The 27385-nt window shown below is 43.3% G+C and overlaps 1 protein-coding gene across 5 annotated transcripts in view; it reads left to right on the top strand.

Moving 5' to 3' along the window:
* LOC115193762 (protocadherin-15-like) overlaps positions 1 to 19057 on the top strand; it is a 286361-nt gene extending 267304 nt beyond the window's left edge. For 3 of the 5 annotated variants that reach the window (XM_029752726.1, XM_029752727.1, XM_029752725.1), the window contains 8 exons: positions 952 to 1170; positions 2556 to 2564; positions 2964 to 3080; positions 11863 to 11881; positions 12649 to 12687; positions 12840 to 12913; positions 14609 to 14717; positions 17560 to 19057. In XM_029752726.1, coding sequence (XP_029608586.1) covers positions 952 to 1170; positions 2556 to 2564; positions 2964 to 3080; positions 11863 to 11881; positions 12649 to 12687; positions 12840 to 12913; positions 14609 to 14717; positions 17560 to 18180 — 1207 coding nt within the window. In that variant the 3' untranslated portion in view covers positions 18181 to 19057. Of the gene's footprint in view, positions 1 to 951; positions 1171 to 2555; positions 2565 to 2963; positions 3081 to 4212; positions 4219 to 5584; positions 7373 to 11862; positions 11882 to 12648; positions 12688 to 12839; positions 12914 to 14608; positions 14718 to 17559 lie in introns of those variants that run through there. The other 2 variants (XM_029752728.1, XM_029752729.1) reach the window with 2 other exon arrangements.
* The last annotated feature ends 8328 nt before the right edge of the window (positions 19058 to 27385 follow it).

Below are 27385 nucleotides of genomic sequence, written 5' to 3'. Positions count from 1 at the left end.
GCTCTTTGTTCATGCAGCTCACGCCTGGCAGCGTAGAGAGTTAATTGCATGTTATATTTATGTGCTTCTGCTGTCAGCTCACATAGAGAAAGGGAAAGAGAAAGAGATGGAGAGAGAGGGAGGAGAGGTTATAGCATTATGATGTCTCCTTGAGTGTGCCTCTCTCGCCTAAATGAAGGGAATAAGAACTCTTGAGGGTTGAAAGAAGCCTATAGATAACTCACATGAAAGACCAATCACTTGAGTACTATTCATTTGTATAAAGAGTCCATATAGTGTATGATAATGCAGCGTGTGGCAGAGAGGGATTGCGTTGGGACTGCACAAATCTCCTATTGACATCAATGCCCATGTACGCATAAGGCCAAGTAACAGGCGCATATATTATGTTAGGATTCAACAACAATTTAAATCGCAGCTGAAATGGTGTTACATCCCAACTTAAAGTACACTACATGAACAAAAGTATGTGAACACCTGCTCATCAAACATCTCATTTCAAAATCTTGGGCATTAAAATGGAGTTTGGTGATGAGCAGTTCTTGTGCTGACCTTGCTTCCAGAGGCAGTTTGAAACTCTGTAGTGAGTGTTGCAATCGAGGACAGGCGATTTTTACCCGTTCTGTGAGCTTGTGTGTCCCACCACTTCTCGGCTGAGCTGTTGTTGCTCCTAGACGTTTCCACTTCACAATAACAGCACTTACAGTAGCAGGACAGAAATGTCACGAACTGGCTTGTTGGAAAGGTGGCATCCTATGACGGTGCCACATTGAAAGTCACTGAGCTCTTCAGTATGGGCCATTCTACTGTCAATGTTTGTCTATGGAGATTGCATGGCTGTATGCTCGATTTTATACACCTGTCAGCATCGGGTGTGGCTGAACTAGCTGAATCCACTCATTTGAAGGGGTGTCCACGTACTTGTGTGACTGACTGTGGTCTGTCTGGCAGGTTTCTGGACGGGAAGCTGCTGGATATCAACAAGGAGTTCCAGCCCTTCCTGGGTCAAGGAGGACGCATCCTGGAGATCCGTACGCCCGACATCGTGGCCAGCGTAAAGAAGGCTGCCCAGGCTGTGGGCTACACAGAGGGGGCGTTGCTCGCCCTCGCCATCATCATCATCCTCTGTTGCATCCCCGCCATCCTCATCATCATGGTCACCTACAAACAGTGAGTGCACAAAAACTGCTCGTCGTAGCTACAGGCAACATGTGTGTGTATGGCCATGGTGACCTTTCAAAGTTAGCACTGTAGAATGTTGAGGCTGAGGAAATGTGCATGGTGCCAGGTATTTAGTCAAGCACCACTCTCCCAGTCTCTCGAACGAATTAGGGATGCTGACAGCGTGCACCGCCGGTCTAATGTCCCTATTCACACACTGTGAAAGCCGATTAATTAACAGTCATTTGCAACAAATATCCAAAGCCAATTGTGACCGTCACAGTGTGTCTTCACGGCTCCACTACCCCATTACTCACACACACACACACACACACACACACACACACACACACACACACACACACACACACACACACACGCACACACACGCACACAAACGCACACAAACACACACACACACACACACACACACACACACACACACACACACACACACAACAAATTGCATAATGATAAAGCATATGGCACAGATTTAGTATACCATTTAGTATACCATTTAGTATACCATTTGTTCCTGATTGTCAGGGTTGTTTTATTTGATGTCGATTGGGCAAGGTCGTAAAGCCATGACAACTGTGAATGCGTCAGGCAAGTGCTCCTCAATGTCGTTCTTTGTGCCGTGTGAATCCACTACATCAACACTGATGTCTGGGGAATGTTTACACCCAACAGACGGGTCCGAGTGGTTAACCTGAGCTGAAGAAACACACACACACAGACACATTGTAGAGTTTGTAGTGTTACGATGCGCCAATTTAGAGAAGTTCATTCATTCATTCAACTTCATGACTTATTGATCTCCGGGAGAATATTCTGATCCAACGCATCCTCTCATTTCTCTCTTCTGGGGTAATTGTATTTTGTTGTGAATAAGTAATGCTGAGAACAAAAGAAATGGAAGAAAAAGAAAAAGGCTTCTTGAGTTTGATATACTTGTATGAACTGGATGCTGCAAACATAGCTGGGGAGCCTGATGTGTTTCATAACACTGTGTGATAAGAAATGAAGCAAAATGTGTTACTATATCCTGTTATTATATTCAGTGGTGAAATAGGCTGAGATCTATGATAGGGCATGTTATCCAAAGCCTGGCTGTTGTCTGAATAAGTCAAAAGGAATCCCATGAATAATGGACATTTGTTTTACCAAGAGTGGTGTGCTTTTCAAAAAGGAACCTTAACAACCGCCATTCATTAAAATTGAATGGAGTTGGAGGAACGCAGAGGCGTCTCATAATTCCCAATTTAATTAATGTTCCTCATTGTGTAGTATTAACAAAATAGGAATGAGCTAATTGTCTAACCAAGGTTCTCTTGTTTTCTTTTTCCCTCTGCTCCGCTGTCTCCCGCACTGCCTGTAATACCATCCACCAGATTCAAAGAGTAAGTAATTGTCCATGTGATATGAGTGATCTCTCTTGTATGCACTTGAGCATGAATACAACATGGTTCTGTCACATGTCCTCATTAATGAATAGTATTTTAAAGATGAACCAGGGAGTCAGAATGACTATTAAACTGAGGATAAAAGTACAAGCATTGTAGACAAGTCATCTCCTTCATATAGACAATGACTTGCCTTTTTTTTAATCTAGTTTTATATAAGAGATTGGCTCTGTTATTTTTATCTCAGTCAGTTGGGATGAGACACATACTGTACTGAGGTTCCATCACTTCATTCACCAAAGACATGTAGACTTCATGGGGAACAAGTGATGAAATGTTATGGAAACAAAGTGCAATGGATTGACTCAAACTGATGAAACTTTATTTGAACTTCAGGAGACAGGCAGAATGTGCCAAGACTGCGAGGATTCAGCAGGCTCTGCCAGCGAGCAAGGCTGCTGCTCCACGTGCCCCAGCAGCCAATATCTACGGGGAGCTAGGGGACAGCAGCACGTAAGTCAAATCAAATGTATTTATAAAGCCCTTTCACAAAGTGCTTATATAGAAAACCAGCCCACCTTTGACCTCTTCCTCCAAACCTCCTTACTCCCTGTTTCAGGTACCATATACCGATGAGTAATGCCTATTTGTGCAGATGATAAAGTTTGTGGGTGTTAGGACATTGCCTATTTTTCAAACAGGACCCCCTTTTTCTCCCCAATTTCGTGATATCCAATTGGTAGTTACAGTCTTGTCCCATCGCTGCAACTCCTGTACGGATTCGGGAGAGGCGAAGGTCGAGATTCATGCATCCTCCGAAACACGACCCCGCCAATCCGCACTGCCACTTGACACACTGCTTGCTTAACCCGGAAGCCAGATGAAAAACTCCCTAGAAAGGCCAAAAACCTAGGAAGAAACCTAGAGAGGAACCAGGCTATGAGGGGTGGCCAGTCCTCTTCTGACTGTGCCGGGTGGATATTATAACAGAACATGGTCAAGATGTTAAAATGTTCATAAATGACCAGCATGGTCAAATAATAATAATCATAGTAGTTGTCGAGGGTGCAACAAGCACGTCCGGTGAACAGGTCAGGGTTCCATAGCCACAGGCAGAACAGTTGAAACTGGAGCAGCAGCACGGCCAGGTGGCCATTAACACAAATCAAATTGTTTTGGTTACACTCATATTTAGCAGATGTTATTGCAGGTGTAGCGAAATGCTTATGTTCCTAGCTCCAACAGTGCAGTAATATCTAACAATTCACAACAATACAAAATCTAAAAGAAAAATAATCAAATTAAGAAATGTAAAAATATTAGGACGACGCTGGGCCAATTGTGCATCCCCCTCATGGGTCTCCCGGTCACAGCCGGCTGTGACACAGCCTGGGATCGAACCCGGATCTGTACAGCCTGGGATCGAACCCGGATATGTAGTGACGCCTCTAGCGCCTTAGACCGCTGCACCACTCTGGAGGCAGCATACATATTTCTTGACAAAAAAAAGGCCTTAGTCCACCAACGATAGACATTGGTCTTTAGAGTCTTTCATGTTGCGCTTTAGACATTTGGAGGACTACATCATTGTTCCCATTCAGTCATAATTCAGTGTGCTTTTGTCCTCCTACAAACACCGGCACAGACCTAAGTTTGTTCGGTATCCCATCTCAGATTGTCAATGTGTGACTTTGCAATTAGATGCCAGATCCATTTCAACATGGCCTTCTGTTCTCTCAAGGTGAAGCTGTTTGATTTGACTCATAAAAGAGAGAGTTTTTCCATTAACACAATCGGATTCCACCTTTCACACTAAATAGTATCCTAAATGCGCAATGAATTGTTAATAGTTTTAGAAGAAACCTTGAATGTATGCAGAACTTGTTCTATGCTATTCATTCACCACCTTCATCAACCAACCAGTTTGACCATGGCTACCTCAGCTTCTTGACCATTTCCCATAAGGTTACACTTTGTTAAACATCTGTCTGTCTGTCTGTCTGTCTGTCTTTGTCTGTCTTTCATTTAATCTCCACTCTATTTGCTCTTCAATGGATTCAGACTGCAGTAAGTAGCCCCAATGCTTATACCTTGGCTCAAATAGCAAAACAAGAGTGATATAGATGGCGTCTAGTCTCCTACACCTGTTCTTGAATATTTTTCATTGACATGCACTTAATATTTTATTACAGAAATAACTTAGATGTTACAGTACTGTATGTACATGGTTAGTGCATTTGCATTTTAATATAATGGTATAATTTCAGGGATGCTAGGTAATACTCTTTATAAAGGTAAGGCTTAACTACAGCGTAACACAATTTTTGCTTCCACCTGTTTAGGAAAAGTGATCCTCCCTTTGTAAACTTTAGAGGTATGGTGAATCTTTAGATGCTTATAGCTTATGCCCTACCCATCCCTATCCTGATCCCATTAGAAAAAAGTTATTGTTTATGTTTCACGTTCATTAACTTAAGATCATAACCTCTTAGTATTATTGCTATGATTGGACTGATGCACATGGGTAGGTGTTGGGTACTTCAGATATCACATGTTCCATATATTTGTGGACTGTGATGCTAAATGGAAGTACCTCTGTGACTGCTTTGATTTCTTCAAATCAAATATGATTTGATTTTTGATCTTGTATTAAATGTACTTGGGATGTTTTTAAGTGGATACTTTATCGCCTGTCCAAATATTGTCAGCAGTTGAACTGCTATTCTAAAACTTTATTAAAACTTTTGTATTTAGAGACATTTTTCAATTGACTCTGATACTGTAGCCACAATAAGAAAAGAAAAGCATGATCTACCCTGCTGCATTACCTTTGAGTTTGAATCACATTTTTTATATTGTTTCTAACTATAATCATAATACTAAGAGTCAAAATGACTGAAGGATCTATAGCATCTCCCTCATCCCTTCTCCTCTGCCTCCTCATCCTTCATCCTTCCTTCACCTGTGTTTCAAATCTTTCTTTTCTCCACCCTCCATCTACATTCCTAATCGGACAGGGCTAAAAGGTTTGAGATCGATGAAGCCGACCGCCAGAGATGCCTTAGCAGCTTCGCCTGTCGCGCCAACTCCTCCTGTGGCAACGGGTCGCTGCACAGCATCCTGCCCAAGTCAGAGAGCAACGTCACCTTTCTGTCAGACCACCACCCCCTGACCACCACTAACCCCCTCTACAACGAAGAAGAAGACGGGAACTTCAGCAGCCCCTATGGGACGGCGAAAGGGGGCTCTTTCTCCCCCTCCCTCTCTGGAGGGTCCGGGAACGCCTGGACCATGCGGACTCGTCTCCGTGGAGGGTCAGAGGGGTACGAGTCGCTGAAGAGACAGGCTCTGATGGACCCGGCCCAGTGGGAGCTGCAGCTGCTCCAAGCTGGGATGAAGGGTCAAGGAAGCCTGGAGGGTTATGACGTCCAGAGCAGCCGCAGCACAGAGGAGAGCAAGCTGTCTGTCAGGGAGCAGGCCAGGCAGTATGAACAGCAGGCCATGCAGGAGAGGACCCCCAGGGGAGGGCGTGACTCCAGGGGCTCCCTGACCTCCCCTCCACTACTGCGGAACCAAGACAACATTGACATGCTGGAGCTGAGCGCAGAGACCCTGTTCTCCATCATGGACAGCCCCTACAGCCCCCTGTCCATAGGGAATGATGTGCCTCCCCGTATCATCATCACCCAGGGCGAAGGCTCTCCGCCCCTGGCCCAGAGGCCCACCCTGCCTGTCCTCAGGAAATTCAGCTCCAGCGTCTCCAGCTACATCACTGCGGAGCCCTGCGAGATCACTGTGGAGATCATCCCTGACCCGCCTGAGAATCCGCCACCTCCCCCTCCTTCTCCTCATTCTCCTCCACCTCCTTCTCCTCATTCTCCTCCACCTCCTCCTCCTTCTCAAATGCCTCGTTCTGGTCCTCCTCCTCCTCCTGCCTCATCTCCTCCTCCTCCTCCTCCTCCCTCCTCATCTCCTCCCCCTGCACCCTTCAATCCTCACTTCATTGAGCCTGATCATTCTCCCCCACCCTCTTTCCCTCCATCTCCCCCTCCTGTTCGGAATCGTGCTCCTCCGCCACCACCCCCACACCTCCCGCCCCCTTTCTCCCCCACCTTCGAGCGACCCCGCCACACCGTTCAGTTTGTTCCAACCTCCCTGCCGCCGTTGTCTTCGCTCCGCCCTATCTCCTCCCGGGCCCATCCCCCTCCACCTCCCCCCCAACCTGAGGACGGTGTGAAGAGGAAGGAGCTAAAGGGCATTCTGAAAAACCTCCAGAACCTCGCTGACATCGAGAAGTCTGTTGCCAACCTCTACAGTCAAGTAGACAAGAATCGCAAGGTGGCGCGATTCGGCAAGAAACCCCAAGCAACCGAGGAACCAGAAGGAATTCGGAGACCAAACAGATCTGGGTCCCGTGAGGAACCAAACCAGCCAAACCTGACCAGCACGGAACCTGTGGTCCAAACAAACTCAACCACAAACACTAACTCCTCTGATCTGGAAACAAGCCAACCAAGCACTAACAATGTGACCTCAGAGGTCCAGGAGACAAGCCAATCAAACCAGTCAAATACAGACTCTGTGATTGAGGAACTAAGCAATCACTTTCCATCCCAATCCACCACCTTCTGACTGGCTGACTTCTCTCCTCCTTAGCTCTATTTCCTAATTAATTTTCTTTCTACATCTTTATGTCTCATGTTATGATCATGCTGTGTTCTATTGGATATTTTCTGTCTGATGTGTTGTCATCAACAACATAGTTTCTTCCCCTAACAAACTTTTATAATGTCATCACAACTAACAGCAAGTGGGCCCTTAGATCCCGTAGGTTTTCAGAACCTCTTAAACTGAGGATTAAAAAATATATATATTGTCATGTTCCTAAGTTCATAACCCTTTGGCCTTTTCTATGTCACCACCCATCCTCTATCTTCACCTCCTGTTCTACCACACAGATTCCATTAAAGTGTTCAAGGCTTGAGAACTATGTTGAACTGAACCTGCATAAAACTTGCTCCTTGTATGTTGTACTCCCATCCAATCCCATCCAATTCCGGAAAATGGAGAGTATTATTTTCAATGTTTTTATTGACAGACAGATTAGAAATAGAGATAGGTGAAGAGGCTAATTAGGTGAAGAGATGGGATATGGAAGGGAGCACACAGGGATTGAATCTAGATCTATCCCACTGGGCACAGATGTCAATTCAATGTTTATTCTATTTCATAGAAATGACGTGGAAACAAAGTTGATTCAACCAGTGTGTGCCCAGTGGGATGTGAGTATGTGCATAGAGCCTGGATGATTCATCCATACAAACAAACTTATTCTAAGCCCACTCTCACATTGTGAGCCTAATGGACTTGAATTCCCCATGAGTACCCTGGTGAATGGAGAGCCCTTATTCTTCACAGAGGACAGTGCATTCGATCAGAATATCCATACAATCTATACAGGACAACATCCTGGGTTAATGGTGCGGTCTAATTTACTAATTTCAAAACCATGCAAGAGCACTCTATTTGTTCATGATTTGCAGAAAAATGTTACCTTTCCGGGAACAACATTGCATTTGAATTTCCAAAGTGCTCTGAAGGAATAGAGTGTCACAGTTCAGATGTTTCTCTAGATGTTTGACGTTGGGAAGGGGTAGTTGAAGCTGTGGGCTCATCAGTAGGCAGTGGTAGCATGATAAACTAGTAGCTGTTGCTGTCTGACGGCTCCCTGAAAGCGGCTAATTAGTCAACCAATCAATCCCTCAACCACTGGCGCTGCTGTCCTGACCTGTCACCCTCTCCTCTTAACCCCATCACACACACTCTCTCTTCTCTCTTCTGTCTGACGCTCTTTCTTGCCCTCTATCTTTTTATTCTCTCTCTCTCTCTCTCTCGTTCTTTCTCGCTTCATTTCTCTGCCTAACCCCTTCTTGTTATTCCTTTCATTTATCCCTTATCATTGTCATGTGACTCTGACAGACTACCATCGGCATCAATCTTCTCAAGGCTCCTGTAGCTCTTCTTTTCTCTGTCTTTTCTCCCTCTGCCACTCCGTGTTTGTCTCTCGTCCCTCCTCTCTCGTCTCCTTTCAAGAGCAGTTAAATTTGTTTAATCAGACATTCCCCGGGTGTTCCAGAACAGATCAAATTTGGACTAATTGTGTATTCTGTGTTCACCACATGGGGTAATCTCCTCTATCGAAAAGGCCCACAACTCACGTACTATACTGAACAAAAACGCAACGTGCAACAATTTCAAAGATTTTATTGAGTTACGGTTCATTTGAGGAATCCGTCAATTGAAATAAATGAATTCGGTCCTAATCTATAGATTTCACATGACTGGGAATACAGATATGCATTTGTTGATCACAGATACCCTAAAAGAAATGGGCCTCACAATGGGCCTCAGGATCTCATCACGGTATTTCTGTGCATTCAAATTGCCATTGATAAAATGCAATTGTGTGTGTTGTCCATAGCTAATGCCTGCCCATACCATAACCCCACTAGTATTTAACAGTTCTGGGATATTTTATTTCAGCTCATGTAACATAGGACCAACACTTTACATGTTGCATTTATATTTTTGTTCAGTGTATTTTCTGGTTCAGGTGCTCTTTTTCTTCGGCCCTAACATCTGTCATTTCTAACAGATGAGATTATTTGAATTTTTTTGTTCCTTTGATGGCAATTATTGTGTCACTTCCTCTTCGGTTTTACAATTTATTTTCTTACTTTTTCATCCAGTGCCTTGATAAACGTAATGAGGAGAGTCTGTTCACTACCACCACACACTTGGATTTTTAACTGTATCACATCACCTTCCTCAAAATTATTATTAGTTTAGAAAACTCAATCATTTCAAATCAAATCAAAGTGTATTTGTCACGTGCACCGAATACAACAGGTGTAGACCTTACAGTGAAATGCTTACTCACAGGCTCTAACCAATAGTGCGAGGGAAAAAAAGGTGTGTGTGTGTGTGTGTGTGTGTGTGTGTGTGTGTGTGTGTGTGTGTGTGTGTGTGTGTGTGTGTGTGTGTGTGTGTGTGTGTGTGTAAGTAAAGAAATAAAACAACAGTAGAAAGACATTTGAAAATAAGAGTAGCAAGGCTATATACAGACACCGATTAGTCAGGCTTATTGAGGTAGTATGTACATGTAGGTATGGTTAAAGTGACTATGCATATATGATGAGCAGAGAGTAGCAGTAGCGTAAAAAGAGGGGTTGGCGGGTGGTGGGACACAATGCAGATAGCCCGGTTAGCCAATGTGCACTGGTTGGTCGGGCCAATTGAGGTACCGGTAGTATGTACATGAATGTATAGTTAAAGTGACTATGCATATAAGATAAACAGAATAGCGGGGGTAGTCCGGGTGTTCAGGAGTCTTATGACTTGGGGGTAAAAACTGTTGAGAAGCCTTTTTGTCCTAGACTTGGCACTCCGGTACCGCTTGTAGAGAGAACAGTCTATGACTGGGGTGGCTGGGGTCTTTGACAATTTTCAGGGCCTTCCTCTGACACCGCCTGGTGTAGAGGTCCTGGATGGCAGGCAGCTTTGCCCCAGTGATGTACTGGGCCGTACGCACTACATGTGATTGAGAAAACGCAATCATTTAAACATAATCATTTAAACATGTGTGTGTGGTCTAACTCATCATTATGTCTGGGTATGGTCAAATATAGTAAATCATAGGGGAAATGTCTGCATCCTAAAACGATCCTTTACCTCTGCATCATAAACCATTACCTCCCAGTGAATTAATGGCCTCTAAGATAGGAAGAAACTCCCTCCTCTTGGTTACATCCGGATACATGAGTATTTAACTGTCCATTAGTTATATGAAGTGGACATCTCTGGATGTGCATCCCCCCTACTCCTCCCTGCCTACAGTATCTGTCTTATGGGCCATTTGTTTTGGTGTTTCCTAAAGACTTCACCAGCCCAACAGGCCATTCATCAGCCCTACTCCCACCTAGCCAGTCCCATACGGGGAGGTGTGGTCGTACGACAGGGATCATCAACTTTTTTATATGCACACCTCCCCGTATGCATATTTTGGATATGCTCTATGTCTGGGACAGTTATGTTTTTTTTCTAGGGGAAATCTCTGTGATGCTTTGTTAACTGTTGGTTAGTATGAGGTGCATTTGAGTAAATCATCAAGAATGCTTTCAATAAAGGGTTCAATAATGCTTTCCAATCCAGCCTCTCTAATTCTAGACAATTAGGCCAGGATTCGATCAGATCAGCGTAACCCGCATTAGCCGACAAACAAGGATTTGTATTGCTTTTTTTTAGGCAGTGTCGGAGGTGTAACTGCGTTTGAGCTGTCTAATTGGTAGGTGGCTGTGCTCATAGTCTTTACCACGAAACCATATCCTTATATCCACACACGTTAGAAGTTCAGAACAAGCAAGTGTATATAGAAATACAGTGCCATTATAGAAATATAATGGCACTCAAATGTAAAATCATTCAAGGAAGTAATAGGGATCTATATTTTCCTAATCGAGGTGTAGATAACATCACACATTCCAGTCTTCAAATTTGTAATGCAGCTGCATGGGATTTCTACTAATGTGACTCTGTGCATCCAATGGCAATGTCCGCGATAGGAAACACCAGGAGCCGCTTGTGGATTTGACAGCACTAACACAGTTAGCCTACACCTCCGACACTGCCTAAACAAAATAAATAAAAAGCTATGAAAAAGCTTTGTCGGCTAATGCAGGTTACCGCGCTAATGATTGAATCCTGGTCTAAATTAATCTGATATGAGTTATATGGTGTGACATCCACAAGGCTAAACACAGTCAAAGGATGTTTGGACTTTTTACAATAACAAATCCATTTATTTTTTTACATACATTTATATTTTACTAACAAATGCGTTTGAGAAACAATAGTGTGCCATACAATAATTTTCCCAGTTTCTATTGGAAAGGTAATTGCTTAGATATGTCAACTTAAGTGTAGGGTTTGTTGTTATTTTCTATTTCTTTCTCCCCCACCTTTTTATGGATCCAACTTTTCATTTTATCTGCCAAAACTTGTTATAATGGAAGAAAGAACATAACAAATAGATAACAATAATGTTTCTGTATGCATTATTTTTTAAATGAAAATTTAACTATTGGCTTGACGCAGGAAATTGCACGGTAAGTAACATTGAAATCACTTAACTGGTCAGCAGAATATATGCTTTTATATCAATGCACTTAGAATTTTGATGACACGTTGTACTCATTATTTGCACTATTTCTTTCCTCCTTTTTTCCATGACCTACAGGCGAGGATACGGAAGAAAGGTAGGCCTTTTTATTGTGATGTATTTTTATGCTATGCATTGTGTGCCAAGTAAATGTTTCCATGCTCAAGGGAGCTTTATTCACCATCCTTCTTATCTACCGCCCACCTGATGGAAAACACTGAATGAGATTTAGATGGGGTCATAGAGATAGTTGTCTTATTACTTTAACATTAGCATCACAGTTTACATTTGGTTCGAAAACTGCTGGTGCTGTAATTTCAAATCTGTCTGCTGTCAAGTGACAGATGAGCATTAGGGACATTTTTTTCTCTACTGGTGCATGGAAGTACTACTAGGAGCTTAGCCAATGATTAACTGATACAATGTTTGACAACTTTTGACGTACCCTGAGTCCTACAAATCCTGCCCAGCATCAGAAGGGTCATGCATGCTCCCTTCATTTTCAATCTTGTTTGATAGCAGCTGTGAGTGTGCTTTATCTGTCATAGCTCTCTTCTGGCTTCTTCTGTCTCTCACCTTTTCTATCATCTTTTTTTCAACTATACCTTTTGTCTATTTACTTGTGACTGGCTACTCTGTTCATCCTGTCTTTCATTTTCTCTCTATTCTCCGTCACCTCTTCATCTCCTCCTTAAACCTTTGTTCGCTACCCTCTTCCAACTCCACTCCCCTCTCTCCTCTCTCTATGGCCTTAAAAAGCTTTCATTCTTTACCCTGCTGTATCTGTAGTTAAATATGAACTGTGAACTGGACACTCTGTCTCTGTTTCTCCTTATCCCTCCCTCTCCAACTAATCTATGGCAGCAACAGCAACTGCTGAGGCCATCTCTGCTGAGACCTGAGGTAGAAACCTTACTGCTTCTTTCAAAGCTCCAGGATAGTTCTGCTATGCGCACACTGCGCTGTTCTGTACTGTGCTGTGCTGTGTTTCCAGCAATGGTTTCTAATTTTTTCTCTCTATTGACATATCTCTATGTGCTTCTCCTGAAATTCAGGAGCTCTCCATGGAGTCAGGCATCGACCCAGGCCAAGACTACTACAGGGACGAATACTATAATTACGACCAGGGGTGAGTCCAATACCCGCTGTCCCTCCCATATCTCATCAGTTTCGCTCTGATCCAGGGAATTGAATTGATCTCCACTGGTTAGTTGCTGAAAGTAATGGCATTAAGACTAGTTTACAAATGTATCATGAACTTACATTTCACAAGCCCCTGACACACACACACACACACACACACACACACACACGTACACACACACACACACACGTACGCATACACACACGTACACACACACACACACACACACGTACGCATACACACACGTACACACACACACACACACACACACACACACACACACACACACACACACTGAGAGATCCTACCTCTAACTTCCTTCATATTGGATGCAAAGACATACAAATGGTATCCATTAGTTCATCTGACTCTGGGGAAGTAGATACAGGGCCTCATTGCCAAAATCCAGAACTATCCCTTTAAGTGTAACATAGTGCATAAGACCCCTTCCAGTTATGCAGATCATCCCACAACTATGATCAATTGCCCAGCCTTGAGCGAAGCATGGCACCTGAGAGCTTTGTAATGGTCTCCTCCAGTAGGGAAGAGGGGAGCGTACTTTGGCTTGCATGGTACACTGCAAATCGCCCATATGGTCCAGAGGAAAACGCTGGAACTTACAGCAATACGAACAGATGCTGACCAAATGTTGTGCACTGGACTCTCGTGTTCAGTGAGGGGTTCTTTAAAACACTCAGGGGAGTTAAGCTAGACGGTGGACAAGCTAAACCCCTACTTGAATCAAACTTTAGTTAACCGTGTGAAGTGGATCATCGACCACGTAACATTTTAATTGCATGATCACGTAGGCCTCGTCGTCTCTGTGACATAACCTCTCATCATCCATGAAAATTCTAATTGATGCTTAGTGTGTTTGTATGATGAAGCCCTTCCATTGAGTCTTAAAGTAATTGTGTTGTGAAGACTCTGTGGGACAGCAGGTCCCGAAAGCTGCTGCTGCTGAGGTTGCTATCACGATAACCCAGACTGCCTTTGATCCATTTCTATTTAAAGAGCAACTTAATAGCTGGGTTAAGCTCTTAATCCAGCAATCACTAGCTCTGGCGGTCTTCAGCTGCGACCCAGCGACCCCACGTGTTCAAAAGGTTTTCCATTTACCTGCTTCCTTCAGTTTTCACACAGATTCACTGGTGTAATGCAGCTTGCTTCTGGCACCCATGCCAAGTGGGTTGCAGATAGTACCACCAATTGGCACGTAATTTCAGCTCTGACATTGATGCTGATTGATGTTGGCCCCACACCGCACCTCATTTAGAGATTCAGTGTGGGGCTAATGCGGTTTGTGATATGGGTCTTTTAATTGTGCATCGCCCAGTATAGTCTTGCACAGATTAAATTATGCAGAAGATTAGTGTTGACCCCTTCTCTTATGCATGCACTTGGGAACTGTTGATTTAAGAATGTGTTATGGACATGTAACACAGTAAATGTGCAAATGTATTATTGTTAGAGCAAGTGCTTCAAATATCCCATGCACCAGTTATATAACACTGGAGGTTTGTGTGTTTTTGTGGCTCACGTCCCTAGGGGTGTAGGCAGAGGTTGTTAGTTACTGTCACCTCTCGAAAAAGATTTCACAATACTGGCAAATAAATGATGGTTGAAACAGCCCTTTAAACTGTTTCCCGTTTGCCTCTAAATGTTTGTTTTCTCTCCCAGGTATGACCTTCCTCAGTATGGCAGTCGCAGGAAGCTGATCTCTCCCATGTATGATGAACATGGAGAGCTGATTATAGAGGATGACTACTACAGCCCCCATGGGTCTGAGGTACTTATTTTACTATATGTAGCAGCACTTTGATATGATCAACAATTTATAATAACTACCCACTATATAGCTACAATAATGCAATAACAGAGTTCCAATTTCAACTATATCATGTTGTCTGAACTATGTTGATGCTGAAAATCTTGTTGAATCACAAGTGATGTAACTATGGCAGGGACGAGGCAGAGGGCGTGGAAGGGGTACTGGTCGAGGAGGCAAGAGGGTGGGATTTAGAGACCTTCCACCAGAGGATGAGATTGAGCAGGCAGAGCCAGTGCAGGGCGAGGAACCCCGTGAACCCTCCTCGGCTGCCAAGAGGCTGAAGTCCGTCATGAAGCTTAGCAAGCTCCTAGCGGCCAGTAAGGGTGGAGACCAGACTGTTCCAGCCGGAGAACCAGGCCCATCCCCCTGGAAGAAAGCTAAGATGTTCAAGATCTTTGGCGCCAAGAAGGACAAGGACTACGCCAAACTGATGTCGGCCCGCCGCATCGACAGCCAGGAGAGTCTGACGGGGGGACCTGCCAGTGATGGTCCGATAGACACCAAGTCCACCGCCAGGAGCCGGCTGGGCAAGGTAATGAAGCGCATCAAACTGAGCAACAGGCTGCAGGCAAGGAGGAAGTCTCAGGGAAGCATTAGTAGAAGCTCTGCCACAGGTAGCGAGAAGGATGAAGATGCCTCGCAAGCTGCCACCAGTGACGAAGAGAAGAGGTCCAAGGTGTCTATCAGCGTGACGGTGGAGAGTGAGCCGGAGCCGAGTGGGAGTGGCAGTGGGAGTGGGAAGGGTTCTGATGAGGATTCAGAGAGAAGCAGTGTGGCGCTTTCCACCGAGGACAAAGATTACCTGAAGGTGGATCTGGACCGAGACGATACCAATGAAAGCACTGTGGACTCAGAAGAGGAGCCAGAAGAGCACCCAGAGGATTCTGATGACGAGAGCAAATCTAAGTCAGAGGGTGACGAGACAGAGAAAGAATCTGTCACTGAAATGGAATCGGGGACAGAAAAAGAGTCTGATTCAGAGAAAGAGTCAGGCTCAGAGAAAACATCTGGGACAGAAAAGGAATCAGGATCAGAGAAAGGTTCTGATTCTGAGAAAGGTTCTGATTCTGAGAACGGTTCTGATTCTGAGAAAGGTTCTGATTCTGAGAAAGAATCTGATTCTGAGAAAGAATCTGATAGTGGGAAAGAGTCAGGGACAGAGAAAGAGTCAGGAACTGACAAGTCAGGAACAGAATCCAGTACAGAGAAAGGATCTGGGACTGAGAAAGATTCAGAGGAAGTGTCTGAAGATGATGAGGGGACTGGGGAGTCCAAAGAAAGTGGCTCCTCTGCCCGTTCTTCCAAGAAATCATCTGGCACTGCTACTGAAAGGTCCAGTGGAGGGACACAAGGCAGCGTGAGGAGTAGTGCCTCTGGCATCAGTGGAAGTGATAGTAGCGTTGGTAGTGTTGGTGGCAGTGGTAGCGTTGGTGGCAGTAGTAGCGTTGGTGGCAGTGGTAGCGTTGGTGGCAGTGGTAGCGTTGGTGGCAGTGGTAGCGTTGGTAGCAGTGGTAGCATTGGTGGCAGTGGTAGTGGCAGTGGTAGCGTCGGTGGCAGTGGTAGCGTCGGTGGCAGTGGTAGTGTTGGTGGCAGTAGTAGCGGCTCAAGCAGTGCTGCCTCCCAGCCTGGTACTTCCATAAGATCGTCACAAAGTGCTGGAGGCTCAGAGATGTCCAGGCCAGGAAGTGAGGGGGTCAGTGAAGGGGAGTCAGGGTCGGGAAGCTCGGTGTACCACGGAGGCAGCCAGATCCAGCTCTCTGGATCAGAGGTCAGCGAGTCAGAGGACAACCAACTGACGGACCAGAGCTCCCTGGCGGGCAGCGAGAGGAGCTCCACCAGCTCCAGGTCCACTGGAGGCAGCCGCAAGTCCATCCTGACCTGCAGTTCACAGGACACCATCAATGAGGAGAGTGAAGAGGAGGACGAAGGAGAATCTGAGGAGGAAGGCGGTACTGCCGATGAGAGAAAAGAGTCTGTGGAAGAGCTGAGTGACGGAGCAGCGTCCAGGAGATCCAGCTTATCTTCTGCTGGAGAAGGGCCCAGCCATAGTCCCTATGCTGGAACTCCCTACTGTTCAGACTCCAGCAACAGCCTGACAGAGGCCTCAGAGGAGACCTTCGGAGGACTCTCTCCCATCACAGAGGTGGACGAGGACGCCATTACACCATCTGAGAAATCTGATGCCAGTAGCCAGGGGTCAGCTGGTAGATCCCAGTTGGGAGCCACAGAGGAGACCTCCGATACCGATTCAGAGTCTGATGGGAACGCCACAGCCTTCTGAGGGACGAGTTGGTCAGCTGTGAAGTAAGATTGGCTGGAGTAGCCTCTCGCATGGGAGTGAAGAGAATACTGTGTGCTTCCCCCTGAGTGTTTCATTCTCTCTACCTCTCTCTATCTCTTGGAAAATACTTCTTGCATGGAAATGGAATGGGTTGTTCTATCTTCGGTTTGAATTCTCTTTTCAATGGTGTTGAACCACTCTTTGTGGCATCTTTATATTTTCTCTCCATCACACGTTTTGGTTGTGTTAGAAATGTTTCTTCGACCAATTGCACATTGTGTCTCTTTACTTATCACCATATGATGACCATAACGTAGCAGTGCTATGATCATGTTTACAGAGTTGTGTGTTTCCTATCCTGTTACTGTCATGGTTTTAAAATGACTTGTACATTAATTGGCATACTTTTATCTATGATCTGTTTGGATGCATTATGTTTGCATATTTGGAAATACTATTTTATCTGTGCATTAACCTTATCTTTCTCTCTCCATCTTTCTTTGCATCTTTTATTCTCAGCCTGGAGTGAGAAGGAAGCGGATCAAGCTGGTGGTGGACAGAGAGTATGAGACCAGCTCCACAGGAGAGGACAGCGCTCCTGAACCCCAGAGGAACCGCCTGTCTAACATCAACAGCCACGCTAACATCAACGGGAACATCTACTTCGCCCAGAACGGGACCATTGTGCGGACCAGGAGGCCTGGCCACCCCAACAATCTCAAGGTGGGCTCCCCGGGCCGCTTGGGAAAACAGTTTAAAAAGTTGGACATGCTAACTGAGACTCAGGAAGAGAAGCTTCCTCTAAACAGCATAGGGGAACCAGTAACAGGAAATGGAACAGGTACACTTACAGGCATTTCCTCAACCGTTGACATTAACCTCAACACCCGGCCGTCCAGCGGGTCCCTGGGGTCCAGCATCACGGGCCTTGACAGTATTGGGTCCAAATCCAATATTGCCAAGGCCCTACATGACAGGAACAGCAGGAGTAACTGTTGTGTAGACGAGCAGGAGTCGTGTGTGGACAACATGGCGTCGAAAGAAACGTTGACGTCCCACAGTGACCACACACTGTCGGATGAGGAGGAGCTGTGGATGGGGCCTTGGAACAGCCTGCACATACCAATGACTAAATTATGACATATGGACTGCTGAGAGTTTATATTTTTCTGTTGACAAAGTTGACCATGCTTTTAATGTGTTGAGATATGGGAGCAACAAATGATTGTATGCCTCTGCTGTATAAGCGCCAATCACTGTCCAAGACTAGCAGTGTGATTGCGCTAACAGTATTATTTTATTATTCTTATGAATGATGACTTTTGATATGGTGATGTTTAATGTGTCAAATACATATCCCTGATAGAGCTATTATACAAATCGGTCAACTTGCTATGAAGCAATGCTTGTCTCAAAAAAAATGTATGAAAAGTAATGAATGGTGATTGGCATTATCCATCAAATGTACCTTGAGGACCTTTGTCTCGCTGGATGTTGCGCAATATGTTTTATAAGTATTTTCTGGATTTAGAGGTGAAGGATGTTTGGAGCCTACATACTTTATAATACAGATACATATAATTATGTTCATTAAGAAATTATATGTATTTTGCTAAAATTGCGTTTTATTTGTAAATAATGAAATATTCTGATTTGATTATTTTGTGTTTGAATCATTTCCAATATTTTGAAATCTTATCAGAAAGTTTATGGAATTATTGTTGTCTTTTATTATCAATCAGAGTATGGGGGAACATTTGGACTTGTAACCAATGACATAGAAGTAATGCAAACATGTCTGTCAATATTTCAACAAAGAAATATGTTAATATTGTCATTATTTAAACTATATTGTTTTTAACAGACGTGTATCTACATGATGTGGTATTTTCAGTCCCTTAAAATTTGATGCAAAACCATTCTGTTTGAGAAATGTTCTAAATACATCAGGTCCCTGCAGATGGGGAAACACTACCAAATAATGTTTCAATCTCAACAATAAAGTTTTAACATGCAATTATTTGGAGAACTGGCATGAATGAAGTAGCACAACATCTGCAGGTAACTCATGTCAAGACACAGGTATTGTGTAGAATGCTGTTTACAAAGGCCCAATATTGAACTCTGAAAAAGTACCATTTGAGTGACTTTGGCAAGGAAATGTGAAATTCATCCCTGTGGTTTTCATTCAGTACACTCAACATAAATAGTTTTTGTTGTTCCCATTAGCTTGTGATCTGAAAATAAGTTGGTGGTATTTGACAAACTTCCTAACCTAGAGTATTTTTCTAAAGCATCCTCCTTATCATCTTGAATGACTTGGGATAGGCAATTGTATATGATATTAAATGCTAATCATCTTTCATAAGCTTGACTTTCTACCTATAAGTCATCTTCCAATTTATCTTCGGACAATTGGAATTCCAGACTATAAAGAGATGAGGTAATGTGGAGAGAGAACAGAAGTGTAAACATTGAGAAGATTGAGAGATTAACCTCTTCTGAAAATCAGGTGAAAGCTTTGATCCCTTATTGATGTCACCTGTTAAATCCACTTCAACCAGTGTAGATGAAGGGGAGGAGACAGGTTAAGAAGGATTTTTAAGCCTTGAGACAAATGAGACATGGATTGTGTATGTGTGCCATGCAGATGGTGAATGGGCAAGACAAAATTTTGAAGTGCCTTTGAATGGGGTATGGTAGTAGGAGCCAGGCATACTGGTTTGTGTCAGTTTCCTGTGTGTATCAAGAATAGTCCACCACCCAAAGGATATCCAGCCAACTTGACACAACTGTGGGAAGCATTGGAGTCAACGTTGGCCAGCATCCCTGTCGAATTCTTTCGACACCTTGTAAAGTCCATGCCCTGATGAATTGAGGCTGTTCTGAGGGCAACTCAGTATTAGGAAGGTGTTCTTATTAATGTTTTGTACACTCAGTGTATGTTATGTTTGGCGCCTTACGTGTTAGGGCATATCTGAGAATTCTCTAGAGTGTGCTCTATCCTTTCAGCCACAAGATGGCGCCTAAAGCTTTATAATGAAACAGATTATTGGCCTACATTATTGACAAACCATGAAATTACACTATACTACCAATAGAAATCATTTGGACTATCTATCTATACAAAACAGAAAAATATAAGTTATAATATGTTTCTATTTACCTATTTATGGACACACTAAATATATTAAATATTTGTTGTAATTTAGCCTGTATTTGTGGAATGAGTTTTAACATAGTCTAGGATTGCTGCTTCCGTATAGCTGGATTCAATGCTGATCAATTCAATACACTGTGTAGTTGGATGCAATATTGATCAATACCAATGCACTGCGTAGTTGGATGCAATGCTGATCAATACCAATACACTGTGTAGTTGGATGCAATATTGATCAATACCAATACACTGCGTAGTTGGATGCAATGCTGATCAATACCAATACACTGTGTAGTTGGATGCAATATTGATCAATACCAATACACTGCGTAGTTGGATGCAATGCTGATCAATACCAATACACTGCGTAGTTGGATGCAATATTGATCAATACCAATACACTGCGTAGTTGGATGCAATATTGATCAATACCAATACACTGTGTAGTTGGATGCAATATTGATCAATACCAATACACTGCGTAGTTGGATGCAATGCTGATCAATACCAATACACTGCGTAGTTGGATGCAATATTGATCAATACCAATACACTGCGTAGTTGGATGCAATATTGATCAATACCAATACACTGCGTAGTTGGATGCAATATTGATCAATACCAATACACTGCGTAGTTGCTGTACTGTTGATTTGGAGGGCTACTTTTCACCACTAAGTGGAGACATACTATATCTGAGCTACAGGGATGATCAAGCAAATTACTTCAAGCATTTTAGTATCAAAATACTTTGCTATCAACAATTCAAATGAACTGAAAGGGATGAGGAATGTATTTGACAAAATGGCAGCAGCGGTGGAAAAATGACCCAATTGTCATACTTGAGTAAAAGTATAGATACCTTAATAGAAAGTTACTCAAGTAAAAGTGAAAGTCAGCCAGTAAAATATTATTTGAGTAAAAGTAAAAAAGTATTTGGTTTTAAATATAAGCATCAAAAGTAATTGTAATTGCCAAAATATACTTAAGCATCAAAAGTACAATTAAAAGTATAAATCATTTTAAATTCCTTATATTAAGCAAAGCAGATGGCACCATTTTCTTGTTTTTAAAATGTATGGATAGCCAGGGTCACACTCCAACATTCAGACATTATTTACAAAATATGCATTTGTGTTTAGTGAGTCCGCCAGGCCAGAGGCAGTAAGGATGACCAAGTGTTCTCTTGATAAGTGCTTGAATTTGACCATTTTCCTGGTTTGCCAAGACTTCAAAATGTAACGAGTACTTTTGGTTGTCAGGGAAAACATATGGAGTAAAAAGTACATTATTGTCTTTAGGAATGTAGTGAAGTAAAAGTAAAAGTTGTCAAAAAAATGAATAGTAAAGTGAAGTACAGATACCTCAAAAAACAACTTAAGTAGTACTTTAAAGTATTTTTACTTAAGTACTTTACACCACTGCAAAATGGTAGATGTATCTTTTGTCTAGGTGTGTTGGTGGGTGCGTAGGTCACAGTATTTAACTGTACTGATTATGTGTTCATGCACATACATGTAGGTTACTGTTGCGATATTCCTCATGCAGTTCTGGTCTGTCTGAACATGTGATGTTTTCTGTATGTGCCTCAATGTTAAGAAACATCACGTTCCAGGGAATGTTCGAGATGTGAGCTGGTTTCGTTCCATGTTTTGTAAAGTATACTTCTACATGAACATAAATATAACTGAACTTAATTATGTTGGTCTGGTAGGAAGATATGATCAAAAAATACACTCACACCATCTCAGCTTGCCCTGCCCCAGAAAATAACTTGGAAATACAGAGATACAGAAAATGGAAGCTACTCGGGGCAGACTAATTATAGCAGCAATGATTTTGATATTGCTGTAATGTGTTTAAGAGGTACCTATTTCATATCTAGCTCCTTTCATCAGTAGCATATGAGACCCTTGTTAGACAGTTATGACTGCAGACCCCTGGTTAAACATCAGCTACTGCCACTACAGGTGGATCATCTGAGCAGTATAATTAGCTGAAATACTGTAATTAGTAAGGTGTTCAATATATCAAAGCACCAGGGTTCTTCTTCTGCTTAGAGAACACTGTCATAGGCCCCTGAGTCAGATGTTTTTGCATAGTAGACATATCCAGCTAGCTGCTTGTGGCAACAGACAGACAGCTTAAAAGTAGATTGTAGAAGAATGTGGTTGATAATTGATTTATTTTCTCACTAGAGGGGAACAGAAGTGTCTAAGAGGCGCTGTTACCTTGAGGAAGACAGTCAGTTCAACTTGAATTAAACCTACTGTAATGTTTCCTTGCCAGGGTTGTTTAGTTTGTCCATAGTTGTTAATTTTTCCATTAGCATCGGAATTGTTGTAGTTCTTATCTGGTTTTCCTCCTACTGTGAGATGGGATTTGTCAGAAGAGGAGCAAAAAGGGACAGGAAGAATATTTGCTATGTGGCGACTGGTTTCTTCCATCTCTCTGCATATGATTCATACAATGCTGATTGGTCAGAGGGTCCACATACTGGCCTAAAGACATCTAAAGGCTGAATCAGTCTCCTATTAGAAGGCAAAGATAAAAACCAGTAGAAACTTCAGTCCTCTAGAATCAGTGGTTTTATAATGCCAGGGCCTTGTCCAGTTTAATCAGTACAAGTTAAAAGTGAGTTTGGGCTGTGAAATTAGCCTTAATTGAGTAATGGCAACAGATTGTCTCTCTTGCGTCATTTCAGTGTTTATAGCTGCCCTATTGTGGTTGTCATTGTTTTAACTGCCCAGAATGGGCAATTTATTCAAAGTTTGTTTACTTAAGGCTCTGGCCACCGCCGTTTATCTCCCTTTTAATGGTTCGGATGAAAATGTTCACAATGTTGTTTTTCGTTTGTGATGTGCTATTTATTGGATTCCTTTGGCCTGTTTGAAGTAGGAATCTGATGCTCCTCCTCTGAGCTATTTAGAGAGAATGAGGTGCTTAGGCTGAGTAGATGTAAGTCCATCATCATCTCCTCATTTCCACTTGCTATTTAGGACCATGTCCTTCCAAAATAAGTATCTCCTGACCGCGGTGTGAGCTATCTGGGGACCTGTTTGTGAGTAATTTCAGGATATTAGGATGTCCCAATTCGTTTTGTTTTGACGTCTCACCAGCTCCATCGTCTCCTGTGTGTATTTCTGTATGCCATTTCATATAATGCCATTTTCAAGGCAATTTAAAAAAGCTTTTTGGGGTTTTGGTAACTATATATTGTACATGTTGAGTACTTTATAATTTCTATGCTGCACATTGTTATTTTAGAAATGTACACAAACCCAAATAAAGGTTTTACTGACAGACAGGGGACACACTCGTGAACTCACACACACACGCGCAGTCAGACATGCTGTGCACTCCATGAGCTTGTCCCTGGGACATACCCCCAAAGGTTATATTATATCTGAAATGTTGGGTGTGTAGTGAAGTACATGCTCCACTGTCTGGCACGTCTCTAATAAAGGGGTGTACAGTATGGCCCATGATCTTGTTTCACAGTTTACAGTTTAGTCATTTAGCAGACGCTCTTATCCAGAGCGACTTACAGTAGTGAATACATACATTTCATACACATTTCATGCATTTTCCTATTTATTTTTTGTACTGGCCCCCTGTGGGAATCGAACCCACAACCCTGGCATTGCACAAACCATGCTGGTGTTGCAAACACCATGCTCTACCAACTGAGCCACAGGGAAGGCGTACATGCAGTATATATGCACCATTAGATACCGTACCATTCTCACGGGACTCTTACAAGATGAGAAAAGTATGCCATCTTTTGAATTCAATATTCACTATTACAAACAGATCATCAGGTGCCAAACACACTCATGGACTCCGGACTACTAAATCAGTATTTCCAACAGAGATGGACATGATTAGTTTTAGTATACATTGTGATGATCAAGCCTGGAAAAAAATAAGGTCTAAAGTAATCTGGAGTCTGAGAGGGCCACACGTCGCCAGACCTGTCAAGACTGTGAAATTTCAGCACCCACGGTGTTAATGCATAATGTCAACCCAGTAGGTAGCCTTGTTAAAAAGCAATTAAGCCAAAATGATTTAAACATCATGTGGTTTGGCTATTGGGTAGCACAGTGTTGTTTTCTTAAAATGAGAATTTGACTGTCTGCTCACATTTAAACCGCCATTTGTGTGAGCGTAGTTCTAACCACACTTTCTCACAACCACCAAACCCTACCAAACCACAGACTTCACACACACACACACGCACGCACACACACACACACACACACACACACACACAAATATACACACATACAAATGTACAGACACACAAACACACACAAACACATTCCCTCATGAAGAGTAATTGAGGGGTTTGACTAGTTTTTGGTGCATTAAAACAGTAGATGCTGTTTTAAATGGCTGGGACTGAGACACACTTGGTTGTCTGTGACTGGCAAAGCCATGGGTTATTGCTGACAGAGGACGTGGCACCCAATACTGTGTCTGTGTGGTTCCTTTTTAATCCTGTTCCACAGAAAGGTACAATGATGGCTATATTGTTATGTTTCTATTGGATTTGCATGGCATCAAGAAAAAAAACGAGTGATTGGATTAAAATGATTAAGATTAAACACTGATGCAATCTGTATAAACAACCAGAAGCCTTTGCATGCCAATTACTGCATCTGGACAAATACTGTATCACCACAGCCAGTGGAGAATCCTCGGAAAACAACCCATGTTTCCATAGCAACTGGTCCCATCCCATAGTATGTGATGATTTGCTATTATGAGTGCATCAGAATAAGTCTGCTGGAGTCTAACGATATAACTACCCCTCCTGTCTGACACAGCAAACTGCTTTTAGCTCTTGCCTTTCCAAAACTGAAAAGTAAAGTGGTGAGAGGCGTTTTTGCTGTTGGCAGATTATTACCCCACACTGCTCTGTGTGAATGTGCTCATCACAGCCAGACGGCTTGGATGTGGTTTGGAGTGTCTGTGTGGTCCGCTGCACAGAAGACAGACAGAGAGACGGAGGGAGGGAGGGAGAGACGGATAGACCCCAGCGCTACTTTAAGCCCTCAGTTTTTCCATCACCGCTGTCGCCACTACGGTGCTTGTAGTACTTTTGAGCAGAGCCAGGGGACACAGAGAGAGAGAGTGAGACAGAGAACGAGCTAGAGAGAGAGCGAGAGAGGGAGAGAGAGTGAGAGAACAAGCTACAGAGTAAGAGAGAGAGAGAGAGAGAGAACAAGCTAGAGAGAGACTGCGAGAGGGAGAGACAGAGAACAAGCTAGAGAGAGGGAGAGACAGAGATCGAGCTAGAGAGAGACAGAGTGAGCAAGAAAGAGAGAGAGAAAGACAGAGAACAAGCTAGAGAGACTGAGTGACTGAGTGGGGAGCCACCAGTCTGGAGTCTAGTGGATGACTTATGAGGTTGATGGTTTGGTCTGGCGGGGCTGGGGTTTAATGGGGCTGGTGAAGGGGGGAGTGGAGGGGCGTTGAAAATAGCCTGGCCCAAACCTGTGGTTGACTCTGAGCCCCCCCCCCCACCACCACCACCACCACCACCCCCCTGCACATACACGTGTGGTGTTTATTTACGAGGCAGTTAACCGCGTCGCGGTCCCCGTGGTGGACTGACATTAGACGACAGCAGCCTAATGTCCTGCCCTTTAAACTCAGCCCTAATGGCTGCTTTAGTGCGAGGAGCAGGCACTGGGAGAGGCGCCTAAGTGTCTTTTCATGGGGGCCCTCTGAGTAACACATCAACTCACACATCTATGGGCCACCGTCCAGGCTTTATGAGTACCTGCTTCTGTGGCTGTGGCGCCACTATTTTTAGGCATGGCTCTATGACGGGGATAGTAGGAACATGTAGGAGAATGTATTAATCTGTTAGACTAATAGAAAAAATGATTTTTGGAGGTGAATGTCTTTTTAATATCAGTGACTGTGACAACTGTGACGTTTGAATGGCAACTAGAGTGAGTTTCAAATAACTGAGCCCTTCTAATGCTATGATGGGTATGACCGCAGTACACTTTGGTTGGGTACCGTTACCCAACCTGCAATTGGTTGGGTAACAGATGTGATCGTACTTCGTAACTTTTGCATTGTGTTTTTAAAGAAAAGATTATCCAACCGGTGATCCCAGTTGATTGGTGTTAATTCTGACGATAGACACTCGGAAGAAAATTAGATGTGCAGGGACAACAGAATGTTGATGGCTGTAGATTCGTGATTCGTCTGTTAGCAAGGAAATAGCTGAATGAGCAGGGAGCTAATGCGACCATTACAATTAGAGTAGGCTAGCTAACACACTCTTACAACAACTCTTACAACAAAAACATTCAAAACCACATCCCAAGAAGCCCCCAATATCTAGCAAGTACCGTAAACAAACACACGCATATATATATATATATATATATACTGTGGCAAACCAGGGGGTTTGGTCAAGACGTTTACACAGATCAGACACGGACAGAGTATGATTAGCTCGGTTTCAAGGGTGTTTTTAAATAATAAATCAAAAAGAAAAGGATAGGTCTCCCCCATGAGACCCTCTCCGGGATACCGTCTTCTGGGCTCCGGGTCTTGGTGTATCCTGTCGGGCACACAAACTCAACTCCCTTGTCTTAGCTCGGGTAACCATCTCCAACTACATGGAAGTCACCTCACTTCCCCCAGTCCTCTCCTGTGTGCTGCCCTTCTGGCAGCTTTATGGGGCTTGTACAGCTGGTGAGCAATCAGCCCTTGATTACTCACCAACTCCCCAATCAGCCCCAATTAGTACGTCGAGACCTGTCACGTCCAGCAGATGAAGCCATCGCCTCGTGATGTATACTCCGTCTGTCACCAGGCCTCGACGAGTCTCCCCCTGGTGGCTGACCTGCTGAACTCCACAATACTCTACCGGTCAAAAGTTTATAACACCTACTCATTTAACGGTTTTTCTTTATTTTTTACTATTTTCTACATTGTAAAATAATAGTCAAGACATCGAAGCCACCCTTTGCCTTGATGACAGCTTTGAATGAGTAGGTGTGTCCAAACTTTTGACAAGTACTATATGTATATAACCAGTCAAAAGTTTGGACACACCTACTCATTCCAAGGGTTTTCTTTATTTTTACAATTTCTTTACATTGTAGAATAATAGTGGAGACATACAAACTATGAAATAACACATATGGAATCATCTAT

Source organism: Salmo trutta, chromosome 5, assembly GCF_901001165.1.
Source record: "Salmo trutta chromosome 5, fSalTru1.1, whole genome shotgun sequence".
Taxonomy (NCBI): Eukaryota; Metazoa; Chordata; class Actinopteri; order Salmoniformes; family Salmonidae; genus Salmo; species Salmo trutta.
This window is presented reverse-complemented; position numbering and strand designations above follow the sequence as displayed.